The 23,767-nt window shown below is 33.8% G+C and overlaps 1 protein-coding gene across 1 annotated transcript in view; it reads right to left on the bottom strand.

Annotated features, from left to right (window-relative positions):
• Positions 1 to 23,767, bottom strand: part of LOC139692681 (midasin) — a 121,505-nt gene that overhangs the window by 30,541 nt on the left and 67,197 nt on the right. The window contains exons 38-53 of the mRNA XM_071590968.1: positions 22,400 to 23,326; positions 16,803 to 16,812; positions 16,399 to 16,544; positions 13,586 to 14,208; positions 12,099 to 12,295; positions 11,799 to 11,937; positions 11,341 to 11,526; positions 10,770 to 10,982; positions 10,104 to 10,364; positions 8,517 to 8,797; positions 6,157 to 6,339; positions 4,416 to 4,739; positions 3,427 to 3,535; positions 2,802 to 3,023; positions 981 to 1,207; positions 169 to 416 (exon numbers count right to left, since the gene is read on the bottom strand). Coding sequence (XP_071447069.1) covers positions 169 to 416; positions 981 to 1,207; positions 2,802 to 3,023; positions 3,427 to 3,535; positions 4,416 to 4,739; positions 6,157 to 6,339; positions 8,517 to 8,797; positions 10,104 to 10,364; positions 10,770 to 10,982; positions 11,341 to 11,526; positions 11,799 to 11,937; positions 12,099 to 12,295; positions 13,586 to 14,208; positions 16,399 to 16,544; positions 16,803 to 16,812; positions 22,400 to 23,326 — 4,296 coding nt within the window. The remainder of the gene's footprint in view (positions 1 to 168; positions 417 to 980; positions 1,208 to 2,801; positions 3,024 to 3,426; positions 3,536 to 4,415; positions 4,740 to 6,156; positions 6,340 to 8,516; positions 8,798 to 10,103; positions 10,365 to 10,769; positions 10,983 to 11,340; positions 11,527 to 11,798; positions 11,938 to 12,098; positions 12,296 to 13,585; positions 14,209 to 16,398; positions 16,545 to 16,802; positions 16,813 to 22,399; positions 23,327 to 23,767) is intronic.

The following is a 23,767-nucleotide window of genomic DNA, read 5'->3' as shown; positions in this document are numbered from 1 at the left end:
TGAATTTTGCTACTGATTATACTCTGGTTTAAAAATAATAATAAGTATATACAGAGATAAACGTTTTCAAGATATGAATGCAACTCATGGAAGTTGATTACAGTTACATTTAAATCAGAAATTGCTATGGTACAATATGTTAAATAATGCGATGAGAATTCCACTTACCCTGCCTTTCACTAGGCTCCATGTTAACAGAGTGGCAATGAAAGACATACAAAAGGTTAAGCCTAACATTAAATTCTCCAATTGGAGAATCTTCAAGGAATTGTTTCAGGAGTGAAAGTAGTTCTCCAGATTCTGTGGCCTTTAATGTTCCTTCCTGAGGTTGGGACGAACCATAGATCTCGGGCTTCACATATGCATGAACCAGCCAGAAGAGGTGGAACCACCACTTGGAGGCTTCAGTCTGGACCCTATGCATCATCACAATAAAAATTTTTCAATTAACAGGAACTGTGCCTAAGGGCCCAGCTTTTTCGTTACAAGTAAAACAGCAATCATTAAGAAAAAGGTGAATAATTAGTGAAAAGTCATAGTTTGGACAATAAACACATGCATATTGAGCTATTTGTCATTACCAAACCCAAGAGGCAATGCCTACACGCATGGCTACACAAGCTGTGGTGCCTACACAGCTAGCTAGCCATTTACACAGCTTGCGTAACCAAGTTGTATGCCTTGTGCATGCATTTACACCAGAGTGTGTGCTTCTTATAAAATAAACTTTTTAAGTTTTGAACCAGATATGATATAATGTTAATTTTTGATTCAAACTGAGCTTACTCAATCAAATATTTTTTTAATACATCAAGAATTGATAAAATAAATTTTTACCACTATCAATTTCATTTTTAAAGTGATTGGTATCCACCATCATAAAGGTATTCGATGAACACCTATGAATATATGACAACCTGGTTTCAAACATGAACTCATTTATCAAGCTTTTTATCATACGAAAACACAATTGCACTCACTTTCGAGCTGAATTGTTGAGGCAATCCTTCCAAGAATTTAATTCAAGCTTTCTCCAATCAATAATTAAGGATGTCAGCTGGGAAAGGTTGTCGCACAAACTGATGCCAGAATGTGCATTTGATTCCCACTCTTGGGCCTTGGCCAAAGTCAGCTCCAACCCAGTGACAAAACGGGAGAGAGGACTGCTGGTTGGAAAGCTTAAAATCCTGTCTACGACAGTTGAAATCTTGAAAAAGAAAGAAAGCTCAAACTTAAGATTACAAGCTTAGCTCAAGGTTTCAGCAACTACAAAAATTAAATAACAAATACAAATAAGTCACAAAATCTATTTTTTCAAAAGAAATCGTAATTTATAGTTCTCCAAGATAAAATATTAGCAAAAGATGAACATGAACTCCTCTAGGCATAAAAAATACAAAATCGAAATACCACATGCCTTTGCATTAAATTTTCAGATTAGAGGAAGAAAGGAATGTTTGACATATTTGATTGTACATTGATTTTAATCATGAGTAAAGAATGCAACAATTTCAGAGTGTAAAAATCATTCGCCTTGACTGGGATTCGAACCCAGATCCCTCAATATCGAGTTGAGTGCTTTAGCCTCTTAAGCTACCGAGGCATCCTCTTCAACTTCGAATCCCAGTCAAGGCGAATGATTTTTACACTGAAATTGTTGCATTGAAATGCACATTAACGGATGACTCCATTAAAAGTTACTGTTGCGGCATCTCCCGCAGTTTCTTTGGAATTTGTCATGAGTAAAGAATGCGATTTTAGTTTACAATCACCAATTGCATTAACTTCATCAAGTGTTAGGCAATCATTTTCTGCCATTAATACATACAACCTAGCTTTATTTTTACAGAAAAGCTCCATCATGCCAACATTGAACACCTTTCCACGCAACTACTCAGCCTTCTCAATTAAGTTTGTTTGTTTTTTGTACAGACTGATGATTGCATTGATTGTTCAAAGGCTAAGCAATTTTCCTCTTTGATGTTACTCTTCCACATTATCAATAATTTTTCAAGTTCTAGTGGTAGATCAGTAACACTTTTAGATTTCATAAATGCAGAACACATGCTCCTCATTCTGTCTGATCATTGAAAATAGTGTTCATGGTTAATATCAGCATACCAAAAACAAGGGATGTATACAATATTATAAGACCATTCTCATCCCTCTTCACTACATAGATTTTCTCCTCCAAAGAAATGACATCACTTTGGTTTCACTGTAAATTATCACTCATTATTGCAAGGGTTATTGCAGATATTAATTTGCACCATGGGTATTTTGCAAGCACCAGGACCATAGAATAATTGAATGTTTTGGAAAAGACACATTGCATCTCAGGGACATGAAGCAAGAATGTACGAAGTGATATTTCACACTTCATCCCATACCTATTCTTGCAGCTAGATTTGGGCGAATTGTTACACTGATTAGATGCCTAAGTTAACAGATGATAGTGTTTTTTTTGCGACATTTTATTTAAAAACAATAATTTTGGTAAAAAGATTTTTGATTCATTACATGAATGGCAATGCAGTGTGGTTATGAAATTATAACTCATGGCTAGCATTAATTTCTCAGTACATAGACAAATATATATGTGCATATTAGATTTTGGTTGTATTTGCATTCTGATACAGCTCTAGCATAACAACCTTGCCTTGGACACAAGGCGGCTTACATAAGTGTGGAAGTATTGTTTTGCATGATTCAGAGACAGCCTCTATTGCCATTAACATAACTGGGGAGATATTTATACATAGAAATATTGAAAGGAATCATTAAGGAATATATTTGCTCACCTGACAGAGAACTGGATGCTCTGGCCAGCTCAACAACAACCGCTGTATCTCTCCCTTTAAATCATTCAAGACAGGAAGACAGCGTACAGACTCCTGAATCCATGGGTCATGGTAAAAGTCTGGGTTTTCCTTTACATTAGTTAGTGAAGATGACTTTTTTTTCGTTTTGGAATGTGTAGTTTTCATAATTTCCACTTGGTCACCAATTGGGTCTTTAGATTCCTGTAATAATAGAGATATTTAAATGAGCATGAGTATATGAAACTCAGTATATAAAATTGGCTTTTGTGAATTGCTTTCCAGGGGTCACCTCTTGATTCCAAATAATAATGTAGTTTTACAAGATCAGCTTTTTTGGGGCATCCCGAGGAATAACTATTGGCACTTGAATATATTCTTTGATCAACAAGCATTTCATGGATTATACTCAGTGGTGGAAAACATAATCTTTTGTGTAATTTAGTGTGAGAAAAAAACCTAACAGAATAAACATCATTTCTGAAACTTCTATTTCTAACTTCAATTCTGGCTCCAGATTTCATCTCATGATCCAGTGGAACAGAGAATTGAATAAATAAATGGATTCCTGATTAAAAGTAGAAAGACTTATAAATTAATTCCTTACCTGTATAGCAATTGAGGTCAACACAGTCAAACTCTGGCACAAGGATCTATCCATGTCAGAAGACAGAGCCGGGCTCAGATGGTTTAGAAGATGGGAAAACACACCATACCTAATTCAGAGGTAAAAGATTTTCACTATTATCATAAGAATGCAAATTTAAAATTTTAAAATTATACAAATATTTCCTTTGAAATCAATAACATTCATTTAGTTAGTGAGCATGTCATAAAAAATTATTTAGCATTAATTTCGAGAATATTTTAAAACAAGAAATACAGGTTCAACTATAATATTTTACGTATATTAATCCATTTAATGATAAATTTATTTTTCCTTGGAAAAAAAAGGAAGGCGTCAACCAAGTACAGCACATCTGGAAATCTCACTCAATTTTTTTTCTGATTTCTTTGACAATATTCTAAACTCATATTTTCATTCAGCAATAAGCTATACCATATTGGACTCAAGGAAGCAAGGTTGTTGATATATCCTATGCTCAATTTTCCAGTTAAGTTTTACTAAATACTACAAAAAAATACCCAGGGATTCAATTACATACTTATCAAATAGGACATTAAAAGGGCATCATTGTTAGGCTCAGCCCAACCATCCGAAAAAGTAAGTAATAATGATAATTGACCAAAAGATGGGTTCAATCTGTGAAGATAGAGTTCACTTTATACTAAGCTCAGTGATGGAAGAAATGCACACAATAAGAAATAGGAGTCATTTCCTTTCCCTATGCCTCCTTAGAAAGACGTAGTATGCAGAAAATTGCACAAGTTTGGATTTGATTGGAAAGTGTCAAAATACATCATTACCCAGATTTGAATCCGGGACCCTTTATCCAACAGCTTCAAAGTGGATTACCACATGCTCTTACAGTTACCTGAAGTTAGTTGAGCCACCCTTCAACTGAGACATTGATATAATAAATCAGTATCTAAAGTATGACCAGATAAAAATCATCAGAAAATATATGTACTTGCCTTTCCAATAAAGGTTCTAAATAATTTATTTTTTCCATCAATTCAGCATCAGATGTTTTGGAGGAAAGCCAGTTAGCTTTTGTTAATGATGTTAAAAGAGTAGAGTGTATCTCTACAACATGATTCATATCATGTTTATCAAAAAGAATGAAATCATCTTTTTTGAAAATATTGTCCTCTTCTCTGTGTTTGGTAGGATCATGGAAATCAGCATTCAAAGAAACTGACTCTAAATCTTCAAAATCTGTTCTATAATCTGGAAATTCCAATGATAATGCAACTGGATCAATGTTGTCATCATCTACTCCAGGTCGTGTAGAACACCTATGATAAAAACATTACATGCATTTTACAAGCTTAAACATACAAGTATAACATGTATGTGTTGCCTAACATGTAGTGCTTAAAAGTCTCATACCTCAAATAAAAATGGGAAAGGAAGCTATCATTACAATAACTTATTGATTTTGTATTTTATGTAAAAACCATATAGGTAATAATAAACAAGCTTCTGCAATTAAAAGTGATAATGATCCTGTTAGTGATAAAAGAAGCAAAACGCTATTGATTTATTAATTCAAAACTACCAAGCAATGGATAACTCAAAAGAGTGTCATGATACATGCTCCATTACTGTTAAGGGATAAATGTTAGTTTCTTTTGTAGTGGGTAGTAGAAAAATTGCCATCATGTTATGAGACACCATGGTACTGTGATTCAACAAAAGTTTGGGAAACTCTGCACTATGTAACCAACAAAGTTCATGCTATCATGTCTTTTGATCATGTTGCTAAACTGCTGGGATAAGAATGATTAATCAGAACTAATTGGTCATTCAGGTTAACAATACACAGTTGGAAGTTTTTCCTGTTTTCTTTTTCAAAATAATTTTTGTTTATTTTTCATAATATGTAAATGAAATTAAGGTGTGATACACTAAACCACACACAGCTATAGCACTTGCAGAATTTAACTCTTAATGGCTAAGCTTTTAAATTTAGCATTTTAATAAAATTAGTTTTCTCCGGCATAATGTTATGGAATTTGCATAACATATTGAAATGAAATAATTGAATTTGTTATTCCACAAACATAAGTGTCCTAGCATTTGAATGCTGCATATATAGTATGCATTGCATAATTGTTTGCTTAAATGAGCCAAATAACAAGACTGTACATCAAATTAGATGGAATTAGGCTTGACTATTGTTGAACAAGATAAGTCTGTTATTCATTAGGGGTTTCTAGCCATATTCAAAAAACTATGTAAGATGCCACTAAAGTTACTTTAACTGGGTCATCAGAGGATGTGCACTAAAATGCAGGAGTTTAAAATTATAAAAATTATTCTCCTTGACCAGAATCTTTTCTAGCCAGGCTAACTTTATATGTACAAATATCATTTCCGAGTTATGACTGATTCCACTTATGATTGGTTTCTTGAAACAAATCCTAGCCACAAGTTGGAAAATGACAATGATATTTTTTCCTCTCTGCCATCAATCATCTTAGTAAATACTAAATAAGAAAAAATGATCAAATTCCATCAATCATAAAATGCATTAAAAATCATATTATACATATTTTCTATTCTCAAACACTGATTACTTCTTCAGTGATTTACATGAAACAAACTCAAATCAAAAGCCATGCATTGCACACACACCACTTAAAATACCTTGAATATTTAATGCTCACAAAAATTGTTGATTTAAGTTGAGATCAGTCATAATAGACTTACCTTGTTGTGTACAGACTTTCTTCTTCAGCTTTTCGCTGCCTGCTAATCTCTAGATCTTTTTCCCATGATTTTGCTATTTTCCACAGCACATTCATTAGCACATCCCAGGAGTTGAGTTTATTTGAAATAGTTTTTTGCACAGCTATTTCATTCTTCACTTCCTCCAAACCAGCCATGGTTAGTCTAAAATTGATTTATATTCAAATATATTCAAAAGAAATAAAAAGAAACTAGATTTAAATATGAGGTAATTAAATGACATCAGCCCACTCTTGACTTCAATTTTCTCTATAACAAAGTTAAATTCCTTTCCATTATTTTCCTTTTGTCTATTATCTTCGAGTAACATTAGGAACTCTTTTGTAGAGATTTTCTCTTAACAGTATTTTAAAATACCCTTCTACTTTGTGGCTTGATTTTTAACATTTTCACCATTTGATGTTATTTGTTAGGAAGAAAATAGGTTGAGATTTAACCAAACTTGAACTAACTATGAAGTTTAACAAAAAACTATTGCTTAGCAAAAGTTGGAATTGCAGCTGATAGATGATACTTATGCAGTTAAAGAGTCATCTCAAATAGCCATTTTAACCGCAGATGAAAATTTCAAATTTAATAGAAATTTAAACATTGGAATTCCACAAATGTAGAGAGCTCACCTGATGATGAAGTTTTACTTCGAAACCCAGGTCGTGTGAATTAATCGTTTTCGTGTGGAACTACAAAGTTAGTCCTTTCATTTATTTATAATGAATCGGTTCCATAAAGTTACGCCAGAAACCATTAATTATATTGGAATTCCAATTTAATTAAACTTCAATTCCAAAATTGGAATTCAAAAATACTAACGCATAGAAAATCACACAGAACGGTGCCTATTATGAAAAAAAAGCTCATACTACAGCTGATTCCATGAAGTTTATGCCCTAAAGCATTTTATGCCATGGATAACATTTCAGTAATCAAGAACTGGTCAGTATAAGCAATGGTGAATGCTCCCATTAGGATCCCAGGAAGTCCACTATTTAAGGAACTGAACTTAATGACCCTGCCATGCATAAACATCCTTCATTGCTCTTGGGTAGTAGTTTTGATGGGAGGCGACCGACAGCTAAGGTCATTTGCGCCATAGGGGAAGGACAGGAAAGGATGAAGGGTGGAGAGAAACCCGGCGTCGGCATTAGCCTACTCTTTACGAAAGGCGCCAAGGGGTCCGCGGCTTAACGTCCCATCCGACGGACGGCGTACTCACTCAAAGTGCCCTCCACAAAGCACCTCAAGTAGGGATCGAGATACCTCTGAAAAATATTCAACACCGCCGGGATTTGAACCCACGCCCTCAGGGTGGGAAGCCAGTACGTTAGCCCCCGCACCATCTCGATCCCCCTTCATTGCTCTTTACTTGTAAGAAATAATTTCCTTTTTTTTTTTTATCAAATTCCATTGTGCATGCTCACTTGACAAGAGGAAGGGAGAATGTGCATCTGAAAAATCAGCCACTCACTATATTGAAGAAAGGCCCGCATCATGCAGCCTCACTAATAAATAACGGACTGCCAATGAACATAAAAAAAAAATAAGTCCACTGTGACTGCCTTTAAAAATAAATTTAAAAAGTTAATACTCCTCCAGTGTTAATACAGTATTGATGAATTTGTAGTAGACAAATTGTAATTAAAATTATGTTTTTTGTGTTATGTTGTGTTCTGTGTAGTAACATTTTTGTGTATTATTACTATTTTATTTCTTTTCCTCACCCTATTGACCATATTCTATGTCATATACTTGACCAAGAGAATGATGAAGTTATTAATATAATATCAAGATGAATATGAGTTGTCAGAAGTAAGCAACAACTATGAAGTATTAATTAAAGCTCACTTGGACTTGTGTTGTCGTGACGATTACCCTTCAGTACGCTGAAGAGGGCTACTTAGTGGTCGAAATACGTGTATTCGTATTCACCTTTCTTATCCCTTTCCTTTTTACCTTTTACCCCTACCAGACTTGTGGCGTTAGCCAACTAATCTCATTTGTACTTTGTTTAGAAAGGTAAACTGTTTACGGCTATTGGAGTTTTCAATTCATTTAATACTACTAGCCGTACGAGCTCAATTCTACCAATAACTATGAAGTAAATCCTCAAAATAATAATACCAAAGTGTGAATTGCTTTTGCCATTTCTACACACAAATTTCTCTTTCAGTTCCACTATACCACTCATGCCATACATTTTTCTCATTAAATATTAAGGAACTAAATTTGCTTGATTGCATACCATGGAATTGTGCTACACATTTGGTTTTAGTGTTCTGGAGCCAATATTTATGAAGACACAGATATTAAGTACAAACTCTTACCTTAATGCCATTTTCTTCAATAATTGGTCTTTCTCATTAGGGGTGAAATCAGATGTATCAAACACTGCTTCCAGCAAATTTAATGTGCTTTTAGAAGCACATAAGCTAGCAAGGCCACTCAAAGTCTGTCTAGGGCCAACTGATGGAAAACAGACAAGCTTGCACATGAAGTGATCCAAATAAGTATGCTGGGAACTTATGAGAGCACTGATTGCCCTGTTCTTATTGAGAAGCAGGGTTTTCTTCAGCATTGAAGACTGAAGACTAATGCCATGAAGCATCTATAACACAAATAATAGAAAATATTCAAAGGGATTAATTAATACATTTATTAACATTAAATCAACGATTAATTAGCCCACATCCATCCATAAGTAATGAATGAAAATCAATAACAATGACTTTTATTCAGACTCTTAAGAAGAGGAATGACTAGAAGCAATTTTGACAAATTAAGATGAAAAATGCAAGGATGTCTGGTTATGAGCAAACATACCTTCATTTCACAGTTGTATATCCATTTAATACATGCACAGTAAAACTTTCACAGAAAGGGATTACTTCAACAGGACTCTACAGAAGGCACCAAAACCATAGCTTAAGCTATCCCTGTGTTATAAATTTTAAAAATTACAAAAATAAAAACTTACCAGCCAATATTTGAACAGTAAAATCATTACCATGGCTCAATACTCTGTAGATTAATAACCTTTGTCAAACAACAAAGGAGCAATACAAGTGTGTTTACATCATCATTAAAAAGAAAAAAATTCATACATCTATAAAAATAATTATGAATATTAATTCTGGTAATTGCCATATTGTACAGTGCTATTATTCAGACTTAACTCGCGAAAAATGTCCAGTACATGCTTATGAAACACTTATTTATTCAAACATTGCTCCCTTCCCATCATCTCCTTTTACACACTTCCCCTGTGCTGGATCATGGGGATTAGAGTGTTTCCACAACAAGGGTGATATCCACTATTATAAAAGTAAAAGAAAAGGCTGATCTACAGAGCCAGCAATCAGCTATGGCTATCTCAAAAGTTTGTAGCCAAGAGCAGCAGATCAGGGATAAGGTGAAAATGCCAAGGGAGGAAAGAAAGAGGACAGATCTGCATTAAATGCGAGCATGTTTCATGAACAGGGCAGGTTTCATGGCAAACGATTTCAAACAATCCACTACTTATAAGGCCAAAATTTGATTTAAAAATGATTATTTGAAAAGTGGAAACAAAATAACTTAAATTTCTTTGATCAAAACTGCTTCTTCCATCATATCTTTACAGTAACATTATCCTTGAGATACAAAATGTAAGTTTTTTTACTGGGTAAAAAATACTGTATCCCTTTGATGTCTTTTTATTACACAACCTGTTTCCAAAAAAACATTGTCCCTTTCCAGTATTTTCATATGAAAATATATTGCTGGAACTGCATTTGTGATAAAAATATATTGGTGGAGTTGGGTACACAGTCATTTTTACCCAATATTCATAATATCCATCAGGTACCTGCCAAGTCCATTAATTTTATTAGGTATTAACTTAAAAAACTGGTGGAAAATTTTCTTTAACAAACCTGATGAATCCCTCCAACTACAGGGTTAATCATTTCATTGTACCATGATCCAAACTGTTGCAACAGCTGCTGTGAAAATTGTGAAAGGGATGTCCTCCAGGAGACGGCTTCATCGAGTGTTTTCCTTGCATTAGAAACTATTGAGGCAAATGACGCTTCTTTCTTGACATCCTGAAGACTTTTTATTGCATCTGTAAGTTTTCTGTCTAAATTGTTTACAGTTTCTGGAGAACCAATCCTTGTCACAAAGTTGTATAAAGCCTTAAAAATGAAAATAAAATATTAACATTTCATTAAATATCTAAAACTAAATATAAATACAAGTAAAACATAACAGCACGTTATCAATGAATTAAACAACACTTACCACCACAAAAAACATTAATCATGTTTAAGAAGTTTTCTTTATAACACAAAACATAAGGATATGCATTATTTTATTCGACTCATTACATCATGAATGCACATTTTCTTCATAGTTTCATTAAATAAAGGAAATGTATCCAAAAAGTCAGCATTTAAGTAATTTATTTAAAATTTAACTAAACATTCTTCACAATAATCTAAATATTCCCACAATTTATCATGATCAATTTAAAAACCAAGTGACAGCAAATTTGCAATACTATTGAAATATTAACAATATTATTTAATTTTTTAAGGTACCTTAGCCAGTTCATAGAATTTTGATGGAGAAGGGCGAGCAGCAATTCTCTCTGATAGGGATTTAAGTTTCTTCTTAAGAAACAGCTCCCTGCTTTTCAACCACAGTAGGTTTGGGTGGAGAGCTGAATAGGAGCTCAGATCTGCCAATTTCAACCCAACCTCCAATTTTGAATGCATTTCATGTGTGTACAGGGTCAGCTGAATCTCCTCCAACTGTCAGAGAATAAATTACGCACATAAATATTGGATGAAAAAGGCAAAACAAAATCACAAAAACCTAAACATTTAATCAAAACTTTGACATCTTTCAAGCAGTCAAAAAGTGAATATAAAATAAATAAAACTTAATTAAATGATATACAATGCCATATTGAAAAAGTAGAAGATAATAAAACAATCTGTTCAACTTTATTATTTTATTATTTCACACGTAAATTTATCAACATATCTCATATAATTTCTGATTCTTCACAATACCCTAGATTATTAACTTTATAAATTTAGATAACTATCTACTAGAGACACAACAAAAATTACTGCTGAACTAAATTTTTAGAAGTCTAAAACTTACCTCTTGAGTATAATAGTGAATTTTTATGTCTCTTTTTAAGGAAGGGTCAAAAAGCCCAGAAGCAGTAGTTAGCAAAATGCATAATCCACCATAGAGACACCAGCAGGCCCCAGTGAGAAAAACAAGGGTTCTTTCATCTTCACTGCCTTCTCTGTAGGCCTTCAGAGACTCAATAAGTAGGCAATTCTGGAAGAGAAGAGAATTGAACATAAATATACTTATCAGAGGAATTACTTATATTAAATTTTTAATTACATATAATCAGCACAACTTGGATTAATCAATGGAGGAATGCAGAAAATGGGCAAATGAGTTTTATAAATTAGATAACGAATAGGAAAAAATTACTCGCAATATCATTCTAAACAAATAAGAAGTCAAAAATAGCCTGCTTTGGTAACAAATAATCTCTTTGATAAAAACCGCATCCATCATGAAAATATTTTCAACTTTCTTACCTTCTCTTCCAGACTCTGGAGAAATAATGAAAGCATTGATTCCCACTTATCATTTGTGGATAACCTTGTCTCAAGGCTTATTTTTGCAACTTCAAGTAATGCAGATACAGAAGAAACTACACTTTTTGCATCATTCATCCTATACATTTGAATAAAAAGTAGAGAATATGATTCAATCCATGAAGGTAAAAATACACTTGAAAAGAGATTACAGATTATTTTTTTGCTTTAATCCAAATCAAATACAAGATGCATTAAAAAGTTCAGCACAGTCACTTTATAGAATTATATTAAAATTACCTATAGTCAAAATCTTCCGAACAAAATGTTCTTTGATTTTTCCACAGCATTTTAAACACGGCCTTTAATTGCTCCTTTCTTTTAATGTGCAATTGTAGAGGGACAGTTCTTAGAACATCTTTCCCAAGATCATCCTTTTTCATTACAAAGGATATCAGAGTTGCAGAAAGCACTGGACAATGCAAGTGCAGAGATCCCTGAAAAAGATTTAATTGAAAATGAAATAGCTACAAAAGGGGAGGGACTTATAATCATTGAACTACAATTGTATTACTACATAATAATGTTCATCATTATTACACTAGTGATTCTCAATAGACACCATTATTCACTAAAAATTAATCTAGTAAAAATTTAAAAAATGACAAACTCAAATTGAAAAATAAGGCTAAAATATTTTCCTATAAGAGGGCATGGATTGAAAGAATTTTCACTTAATTATAATATTTCATTGAAATCGCTCAATTAAATCAGCCTACAACCTACTACAAATTGGGCAAGATCCACTTCAAAAAAACAACATATGAGAGGTTGCTTGATGTATACTCATTTCCCATCTTGCTGTTGAATATCACTGCTCAAGTTTTTCCCAATACAATAGGTATCCTATATTTGTTCATCTCTCACATCACATCTCTCTCTTTTGGCATTAAAACATATTTTCCAATATCTTCAGGTATTTTCAAAGCAATTTGATGAACTAGTGTTTTGGTTTTCGGAGAACTCTGAAACCAAAGTCTTATCACAAAATTAACTTATTCCACAATAGTCTGCACATTTTCATCAAAACTTTGGTGTGTGAAAACAACCACAGTATACATAAATATTTGTTCCAGAACCAATGTTTTTAATTCCAATTCCCATTCCAGTGTTAATCTCAAGAAAATGTGATACCGGGAACCTAAACACTAACCAATCCATCACAGAGTTAAATTTTAGTTTGACCCGGAATTTTTGCCCGCATTAATGGTGATATCATGCATAACTTGAATATTTATTTTGTGAGAAACTTGTTTTTTAAAGTAACTGCAATTGTGACACTATTGGCTATGCAACCACAGATGGAAACAAATTATTTTATTTCCAAAAGAGAAAGGTAATAAATTGAATTGGACAACTAACTATAAGATACAACAAGTATTCTGGAGAATACTAAATGGATACATTGCAGTGCTGCCCTGGAGCTAATGCAAAATAGAGATTACCCCATCAGTGAATAGAATCAAAGAGAATCTTGATGCAGTTCAAAAAACTAAGTTATCTAGGTATTGGGTCTACATCAACGGAAGCAAGAGTAGCAAAAAAAATAAGTGAAATATTATACTGTTTCAATATCTGCTCCAAAAATAATATTATGCTGGTTTTGCGAGCTAAGGCAAGTAGACAGAGGTCCACAGTTTCACAAGTTTGGAAACATGCTGTGATTGAAATAAAAATATAGTTCATCAATAATACAATTCATTAAGCCAACCTATCTCCTGATTTACCTCTTTCTCATCACAGGACTGAAGATTAAGGTAGTTATCGTCCTCTAGTTGCACTGGGTTAACATCAAGACTTGACCACATTTGAGGGTTGGTGAGTAAAACAGAGTATTCCTCCTTCACAGCTGAGCAAACAAGAAAGTCATGCACATGGAAAAGCCAATCTTTAACAGCAAGGCAACCACCATTTAATATAGTGGCTAAATCATTACAAATCATCTTTGTAGAAGCCACCACTTTGGGGGGTGCACTAAGAGAGGAGTTGAGAGCAAGATATAGAGATGAGGCAACACTTAGAAGATAATTTACATCAACAAACTTGCCCATCTCATTCAAAGCTACAACTTCCTCAATGGCATCATCACTATCATGTCTGAAGGGTAAGATACTTCTTTGAAAATGAAACAAATCTCCATTTATTGACAGTAGAAGTCTCTTAAGTAGGGAATTCATGGAAAGAAGATAAAACTCAGTAACAGGCCACACTTGAGCTTCCATAGGTACAGCCATTTTGATGATCTCATTGTAAGACGTTTTACTGCGATCCAAAGCAACCCATCCATCTGGGGTCTGACTGAAACCTAATAACTTGAAATTTTCCTTTATCGCTTCTGTCACTTCAACAGCTGGAAAAAATAAAAATATTCAATAAATCATTACAAATATGCATAGAAGCAAGACATATTTCCTCAAATTTTGTGTTATTGGGATGGTATTATGAAAACAGGAAACAGTGTAACTTCAATAACAGGAAATTTAAGAAATTTATCATTTCAAATTTAAGAATGTTATTATTAACCAAGAAATGTGATCCTAAATAAAACTCTGAAATCATGTTTCACATTTAAGCAACACAATTATACATAAAATTAACTATTAGCAAATAAACAGGGTTTCTACAGTACCAGATTGATATTTTTTTGTAACACTTTCAGGATTTCCCTGCCAGGATAACAATATAGTGCAAAAATTTCAGTGTGTAAAAGTCATTTGCCTTGATAGAGATCGACAGGCGAAAGATTTTTACACTATGAAATTATTGTATTGTAATGTGAATATTGAGGATGATTCCATCAAAAGTTACTGTCATGGCATATTCCGCAGTTTCTTGCAAGATTACAATGTTTGCTGATAACAATTTCAACAAGGGTAGTTACCACAGCCAAAATTTGGTGCTGTAATTTACTGCCAATAGATGAACAGCAGTGTAGACACAACACAGTATGTACCCCCTCGCTAATACAAGACCAGAGGTTGGGACCAGAGGTTGACCAGATTAAGCAAAATCCAGATCAACCAACAGTTTGACATATGCAACCCTACGGAGTACTTTCACCACTATTTCCATATGCACTTTATATGGTGATGGGAAGGCTTAAGTGTGAAAATATACAAAAAGTTGACCAAATCCTACTTGAATAAAATACACCGCAGAATGACTTCAGAAATCAGCTCAATTATTCTTAAATAATTTAAATCAATCTTGATAGTGTTATTAGCTTCTTTATCAATGATATAATCCCATTTATTTGATCTATTATGCTTTTTAACTTGCCTTAACACACTATCAGGCAGGTTTAACTTTTAAAATATTGTGCTAGTTTTCTTTGGTATATTTTAGTAGTGTTGACTGCTCAGTCAACTCTGTTCTCTGTCAGATTATACCATCTGCAGAAGAAACATACTCATGAGTATAAGGTATGTGCTTTGGAAGATACAACAGCACATGGAAAGAACTGGTCATCAATTCCAAAAAATATGCCATGACTATGCATTGTGCTAAATTTTGTTAAACAAGTGAGTTATTTGGTTCAAGCGGCACAAAAAAGTCATAATTTCCTATACTACTGGAAAAGTGATGAATAATTCAAATATTTTCAATGCAACAATTCCAGAGTGCTAAAATCATTCGCCTTGACTGGGATTTGAACCCGGATCCATCAATGTCCGGTTGAGTGCTTCAGCCAGTTAAGCTATCGAGGCATCCCCTTAAACTCTGAAATTTTTTGGGGGCTTTAAAGGAAGAAGATGTTGGGACAAATACCATACGTACAATGTCACAGGCATTCGTAGTCATGCATGAGGCACCGCAGTCCATGAGGTTAAAGCCAACTTTTAAACACTTAGGCTGTTTATACCTTGACAAATTCCAAAGAAAGTACAGGAGATGCCGCAACAGTAACTTTTAACAGAGTCATCCGCTGATGTGCATTTCAATGCAACAATTTCGGAGTGTAATAATCATTCACCTTGACTGGGATTTGAACCCAGATCCCTCAATGTTTGATTGGGTGCTTTAGCCACTTAAGCTATCAAAGCGTCCTTTTAAACTCTGAAATTTTTGAGTGCCGTTCCTTTAAGGAACGGCACGTACTTGATTCTATTCAAAAGCTAATTTTCTTCCATGAAATGCACAAGAAATAGGAATTATTTTTAATGGCCTAGTTTCAGTCTCTCTGTGTAGGTCAATAGATTAAATGGAGGGGAAATAGGCTGCAAATCATGACTACGGATGAAGCCACTCTTTGTCCAGAAATAGATATTTAGGATAGATTTTATTAAGAAAAGAGTTCTCATTCATCTGCTTATAAAAAGGTGATATATGTTTCATTTACACTTATTTTTAATAATTAGGTAAAAATGTCATGAGTTTATCTTGGCAATAAAATTTTCCTGACACTGTACACTTGAATTTGTCCAACATATTATTTTTTCATGGCATTCCTCGCATGAGATATTATACAAGCATATTCATACAGGAACTTTATTAACGCATCAAAAATCTTTCTGAAATCTTTAAAAAAATAATCACATACCTTCGGTAGTTTTTTGTAGGCCAAGTTGATCATAAGCTGATATCAACTTTAAATGGCACATTTTACCACCTGGAGTCAGCAACAGGTAGAGATTTGAGCGTAGCATATTTGCATTGTAACTGTCATAGCAGATTGCTTTTTCCAATCTGAAAGGTAAAATATTGCATTCAAATTCCAGGAAATAAATTCAAAATTGATTCCATCATACCATTTCTACCACAATATATAGAAAAAATTTAGAGCTATTCTGAAGAGTGCCAAATATATGGCCTTCAAGTGAGATTTATCATAAGAATACGAAGAACATTGAAGATGATTACAAACATCCAAACCCTAGGTGAAGGAAAAACCCACCTAGGGAGGAATCAAACCCATGACCTATGGGTGGCAAGCAAGGATATTACCCCACCACCACTGGGGCCAAAGAAACAAATCAATATTATTATTTTATTATTATTAAAAATACACATGTGCTGATAGACATTGTCAGGTGGCACACAAGTCCCAAATAATTGCAAAAGATAATACATAAAACCAGACTTCAAAACACAAATCTCTTTAACAAAACAAGTGAACCCCATCCCATTTACAACCATTAATCAGCAAGAAAAAAAAAAAGATAATTAAAAAAAAATTAAGCTATTACATATAATACAATACACCACACATCAATCAAATTATTACATATATGCCTTACATCTATTCTTAAAAGTATACACTCTGCTAGGAAAGGGCTCGAATATTTTTGCAGGTAAGGTGTTCCACTCAACAATTGTTCTATTTAGAAAAGAAAAATTTTTTTTATTTGTTCTCTGTGCCCGGCATTTTACCTTAAATTTGTGATCATTTCTGCCTATAAAATTTGGGTTCCCCGCCTCTTTACTAAGATCTGCCCAAGCTTTCTCCCCCTTCAGAATTCGGAACATCCCACAAAGTCTGCTTACTTTCCTTCTAGTTTCTAGAGGTTCCCAGTTCCCAGCAATATGATACTTGCAGGATTATATCCAATAAAAATTGCTAATAATCATTCAAACATCTCTTTGCATGTCATTTTTTTAAAGGAAAAATTTAGTTTTGTCTATCAAATAAGTTTAAATTTGCTCATTAAATTCCTTACTACACTAGCTATGCTGACATTGTGTGATGCCAACATTTTTAGCATGACAATAAGTAATGAAAAAAATGCATTTTTTTACATTAAAGCAGTTTAAGCTAATAATTGACTAAATGTGTGGGAGTGCAAGATTCAACAAAGAGCAGCAATTTGTGGAGCAAATAGCAGGTATTATAAAATACACCAATCATTTCACCCTATTGTTTTTTAAAGCAAAGTTATACGTGTAATGAAAAATTCAAGGGCACACGGTAGTCCATTGTTAGAACATTGGACTACTGACCTGAGCTTTGATTCCCAGTCACGCCTCTCAGGGCACACTCAGCTTCATCCAAGCTGTGTGATTTTTTGGGTACTAGATCTTCCTGGGAAACCACAGTTAGCACAGGGAAAGTCAGTGGCCCCCTTACTCAGATGTGTGAATTTCACATGCCATTGGGCTTAGTACTGGGTGAAATACCATGTTTATGGTTTTTTTAATATGATGAATTTGAGTCTGTATCAGCCAACCTTTTTTAAAATTCAACCATTGACAGTCATTTGTTTTTTTCCTGGCTACAACATTGACTCAGCTTTTGGAGGTAAATACGTTTAGCTATTCACTTTAAGATTAAATGCAGAAATTTCTAAACATGAAAATCATGTGCCTTGCACAGGAGTTGAACGTGAAGCTCATAATTTTTGCACTCTGAAATTTCTACATTTTAATGCATATTAGTGGATGACTCCATTATTAGTAACTGCTGCATCAACTCCTACAGTTCTATGAATCACTTTAAGATAGTTCTATGTTCTTGTAAATCTATAATTCCACCCTAAAAAATGGTTGAAAAACGGAAAAAAAGTTCCTTCCAGTGTTGACAAACTCATTAATCACACAATGAAAAAGGAGAGTTTCTGTATTCATATATCCGTTTACATCACAACCATATTTTCCTCATATATCATTTGTCCATGTTTTTTCAATATCTGTGCAATATCATGCATTAGCATGGGCAGTCAAAGAGTTTACTGAATTTTAAATTACACAGAATGCTGTTATTGATGCTGGAATTCAGGACAATGCTGCTTTTTCAGGAAATTTGGCAACCTTCACTTCAACTAAAGAATTCATCTTTCTAAGTTGATCTCTTTTTTATTTACTCAATGCTGTCGTCCCACCTAAATTTTTCAAGTGACCCTTTCAGACTCATTTTGGAATTATCTTAACAATAAATTGAGTCAAATTAGATCAAAAATGGGAAAGAGAAGAGGAAAAATCTACAATAATTAAACTTGTTGCAAATAACTTACTCCTAAACTGATCTTGAATACTTTAGCTGTGGAAAAATTGAAACCTGTTCTGATATATGCAATTTTGCAAGGGTAAACTTAAACTACTGAGGAAATAGCTTCAGCCAGATAAGCACATATATGCTAGACCAATTAAAAGACAATATACTAAAGTTGCAATAACACTGAGCACTCAGTATTGATTTAAAAAGATTGAATAGCTGGATTGAAAACTTTACAATTCAGCATCACGTTGATGACATAACTATGGTGAATACATCTTGAAAATCAATTCTGAAAAAGCTAAATGGGAGCAGACAGCTTTGTGTACACATGTTAATGTAAACTAAAGAGGTTTTTGAGATGAAAAGAGATGTGTTTCTTTAAAAGAGCTATCCCAGGAGGCCCTAGATTTCATAATGGAACTTTTCAGGGGGACAAACATCAGGTTTAGCCTTTTATGATATCTAATTGCTTCCGTTTTCAGCAAATAAAGCATTCTCTCTGTTTATAACTTCCTGTTAATTAATAATTATTTCCCTCTTTCCCAACCAAGTGTGTAAGTGGAGTTTCACTGCATATTCAATGTTACCTCTCAATGTCTCTGGCAAGCATAGCTTCTTCTATTCTTCTATATGGCATCGGCCATCCCAACTGTTCCCCAACCTTCTTGGCAAAATGGATTACTTGCTCACTAGCCTTTGATTGGGACTTTTCCAGCTCCATCAGACTTTTAGTAAGTTCCGAAAGAATACTCCGTGTCTCACTAAAAAAAATAATAAGGCATATGACATTAAATTTGATTTCACATAGTAAGGAGAACTCTGTTACCTTCTATTCTGGAAATCTAAATGCATTATCATTAGGCCAAATATTTCCTCAACTCACATCAGCAAGAAACACTAGGGTTACCATGTAAAGTACAGGAATTGAATTTCTAACAATACACAAAATGTTCAACAACACTGGTGAAAATTTATCAATTAATATTATAGAATTAAACTTATAACTGAGCATGTTCCTATTAATGTACATATATTAGCCAGCTAAAAATCTTTTCCAGCCAAAGAGAAGCATTATTGCATGTTTTCAGGGCTACAGATATATCAACTCGTCATTGAGTATAACATCTATTCAGAAGGTAACATTATCTCAGGTAATACATGATTAACAGATTGTTACATCAGGTTGCACTTTCCCAAAATAGATAAGTCTTGATACACAATTATGATAGTTACATTCATCTGGGGGAAAATTTATAATGTGTGATAAATTTGTATTTGTATGTAATATTTGTACATTTATTTGTACTTGTATCATTTGTTGGTGGTGATAATATTTTCAGTCTACCACTCTTCTTTTCATTTCTTCATTCTTTCTTGTTTTAGGTGATATGTTGGCTGGACAACACTGAAATCCATACAGTCACTACTTTGATGTTGAAAGTAAATGTAACATTGAAATACGTCAGATAAATATTGCACAAAAATCATTGAAGAGAACAGGGCTCAAACCTGTGACTTTCCTTAAGAAAGTGGAGTGGTGGAATTTCAGCTTGTTTCCCAGGTATATTTCACTAGGACTTCCAATTAAGAATAGCTTGAAAATGAATTTTATAAAACAAAAGAAACTCCACCAATATTGCTTGAATACTGAATTTATGAGTTGAATGGAATCATTGTTATCAAAACTACAAATACTAGACAGAATTATTCAGTTAGGTACAATAACTTCTTCAATAAATGGCACGACCAATTAAAAATGCAAGAAGAGTAATAGTAATACATATACTTAAATTAAGGATACCAATAGCTAAAAAAAATCATTGATAAAAAATAATTCAGTTTGGGAACTCAAATCAAAATTAATTATTATTTCTCCAAAGACTGCCACTGAGGTAATGAATTGGAAAAAATTAAGCAAAAAAAAGATGCACTTTAAATATTTTGTTCCAGTGAATTTAATTACATGAACTGCTAGAATTATGGCATGAGGAAAGGGAATGAGATTAGATGGGAAGAGAGAGAATGCCTCTCGTTGGGGCCAACAGGTACACGAATCCAACCAACCATTAGATGATAAGGATATTGGACAATCAGCACTCTTGATCCACAACACATTCACTAATATTGTTATAACCAACAAATTTATCTCATTTTTTTGAGGTTGCATTACATTTGCATTATTGACATGATAATCAAATCTGTAAACTTCTCATAAATTGTCAAATTATAATTATGCACGTATAACGTACATTTTTTAGTGCCTAATCCAACTGAATTTACCTGTTAGGTCCTATGCAAACAAGAGGTAAGGCTACATATTTGAGCAGCCATTTGATGTGGACCCAAAGTAAATCCTCAACTTGTGATGGTCCATCCATTTTCATTATTCCACACACAGGCAGAATGCTAAGACCCACAAAGCGAACACACCAATGAAATGCCTGCCATAGGATTTCCCAATTGCTCACAGGTCCAGAATACCTATGCAATGCAGAATATACCACAGCGTCTAGCAGCTGACACAAACTGGTATATTTAGACAATATTGGTTGCACAGGATTATCCGGCAGCAAAACTTCCATTGTTGTTTCTGCAAGTAAAATCGTAATGATAGAAATGCTAATTGCACATTATGTCTTGAAAATTTGACCATTCAAATTGAAACCACTATAAATGCATTTAATAAACCATTAATGCATCCATGTATTTACAATAATCCATGCCAGCCAGCTTATTGAGATAAATATCAAATATATTATGGTTATTACAAACATTCCATTCTTCAATCTATTAATAAATACCAAAAATGTTATAATCTATGCATATCAATTGTGTATTTTAATCAATGACTAATACTTATAGCAGCTTTTAAGTAGGGGGCAGAGTAAAACATCATAACAGAGTAAAACATCATCTTAAGAAACTATGCCATTTTATGTGCCGGTGTGTCTAATGGGCCTGGAAATATGGCATCTTTGATTTAAGTATGTGATTACTGATTGTCAACCTTCTTATAGCCACACATGGGTCGTTATTATTACATTGATTTGACTATTAAGTATTGCTACATGCATGCATTGTTTCTTAAAGATCCGGATCACTTACAAATCCCGTCCAAGTATGTTATTAGGAGCATCTCATAAACATAACCTGGGTAGCACCTGACTTTTATTAATGGAAGGTTATATACAAGTTAAATAGGAGACCGATTTTAAAGAAAAATTTAACATAACAAGACCAACCTTATGCCTTCCAGTGCCACACAGTTAAAATAAGCCATTACATGCAGTTAAAATCTAAATACAATTAGGTACTTAAATAGGATTGCTTTTTGCATTAATCAGAGCTGAAGATGAAATATGCACCTGCATTAAAAATCTTAAGAGTTGTGGAAACAAATTATTCTAGACAGAAAGCAATAAAATTTCTCATCTCTTACTACTCAAGATTATTACTTTTCAATCACAATATTGGTATACACAGGCAAACTGATCTCTTACATTGTACTGGGTCAAAATTTTGTTAATTGGTAAAAATGCCAAATGATTGACACATAACCCTCATTTTACATACCACTAAAAAAATAATAATCACAAAACTATGTACTTACCATTTTCCATGTTTTTACTGTATTCCTTTAAAATGAGGCAGCATGTTTTTATTTCCCCTTCCTCATCAAACCAAGGACTTCCATCAGAAGCTCTGTTTTCAATCACACGGTGAACCTCCAACTCCATAAGCAGAGTCCAAGCATTAATTGTCCCATCAACTACCTCTCTGGTGTTCCACCATCTTGTATCCCAAGGTTTGTTAGAACGTGTCGGGAAACTCATCACCAATTTGGATATTTTTTCAGATAAAACTTTGACAAAACTTTTGATGTTACTACCCAAATTCCTACAAATGTATAAGAGGTGTTCATGCCTGGAATTTGCTTCATCAGCTGAGGCAGAGGCATAGTAGGCAAGGACTAGACAAGGAATAAGCTTTAGTCCTGGCAGTTTGTAAGGGGAGAGAGATCCTTCTGGTAACCCTGACCTCCAAAAATTTGTGGACGGAAGTTTGATCACTGGCTCTTTCCTTTCAAATGTGCGGCATGGGGTAAAACCACCTGGAAAACTGAAAACTGCATTCTCTGGGGAAATGGAGAACAACAAGACATTCAACAGCACCGACCTCTGCCAAGCAACTGCTCCAAAAGTGTTCATTTCAAGATCAGAGTAATGCAGAGTCACATGCCACTCTGGCACCTCACTGCATGCTTTCTCACGGTATTCTTGAACGGATTTCTCAAAATAATCTTTGACGTCACTTTGCAAAGATCCTGAATTGCTAACGACACAAAGAGCCTCATTCAAAGTAGCCATTGCAACTTTCTTAGTTTCAAATGAGGACTTTTGGCTTCTAACATATACATCACACGCTGCACTTCGAAGTGAATCAAGCATTGATGAAAAGGCTCCTGATGAGTGTGACAACTGCTGAGCTAATAGGAAAGCCAAATGCAGCAGCTGAATTGTACATGGCTTTTCCGGACCTGTTCAATGAATGATTCAGAATATTATCAATCCACTCACACACCAACTGAACAAATTTGTAAACTTTAGCAAAACTATAATTATTATACATAAACAAAACAATTTGATGTATGTAATAATAAAATGCCATGAGTGGCAACGAAAGCACCAAAGGAGGAGACGGAAAATAGACAATGAATACACCATCTCATCTATAACATGCACAATATAATTTATCACAATTTAGGCACCTTATGAAATTGTTTGATGATCAGAACATTAAATTTGGTGTTGAGATGCAAAATATTTAAAAAACGAGCATCAAAAGCTAATCCAGCACATACTTTCATCTACTATGGGTGATTATGCTATCGTATATTATGTGTAACACTAAGTTTGCTGCATGCATGAATTTTCCTTGCCAGGGAGATGTAGCATTATTGAAATTGAGACAACAACCG

This window comes from Hetaerina americana, unplaced genomic scaffold (assembly GCF_022747635.1).
Source record: "Hetaerina americana unplaced genomic scaffold, ioHetAmer1.1.p SCAF_1, whole genome shotgun sequence".
Classification (NCBI taxonomy): Eukaryota; Metazoa; Arthropoda; class Insecta; order Odonata; family Calopterygidae; genus Hetaerina; species Hetaerina americana.
The sequence above is the reverse complement of the archived record's forward strand: the minus strand, read 5'-3'. Positions and strand labels throughout refer to the sequence as shown.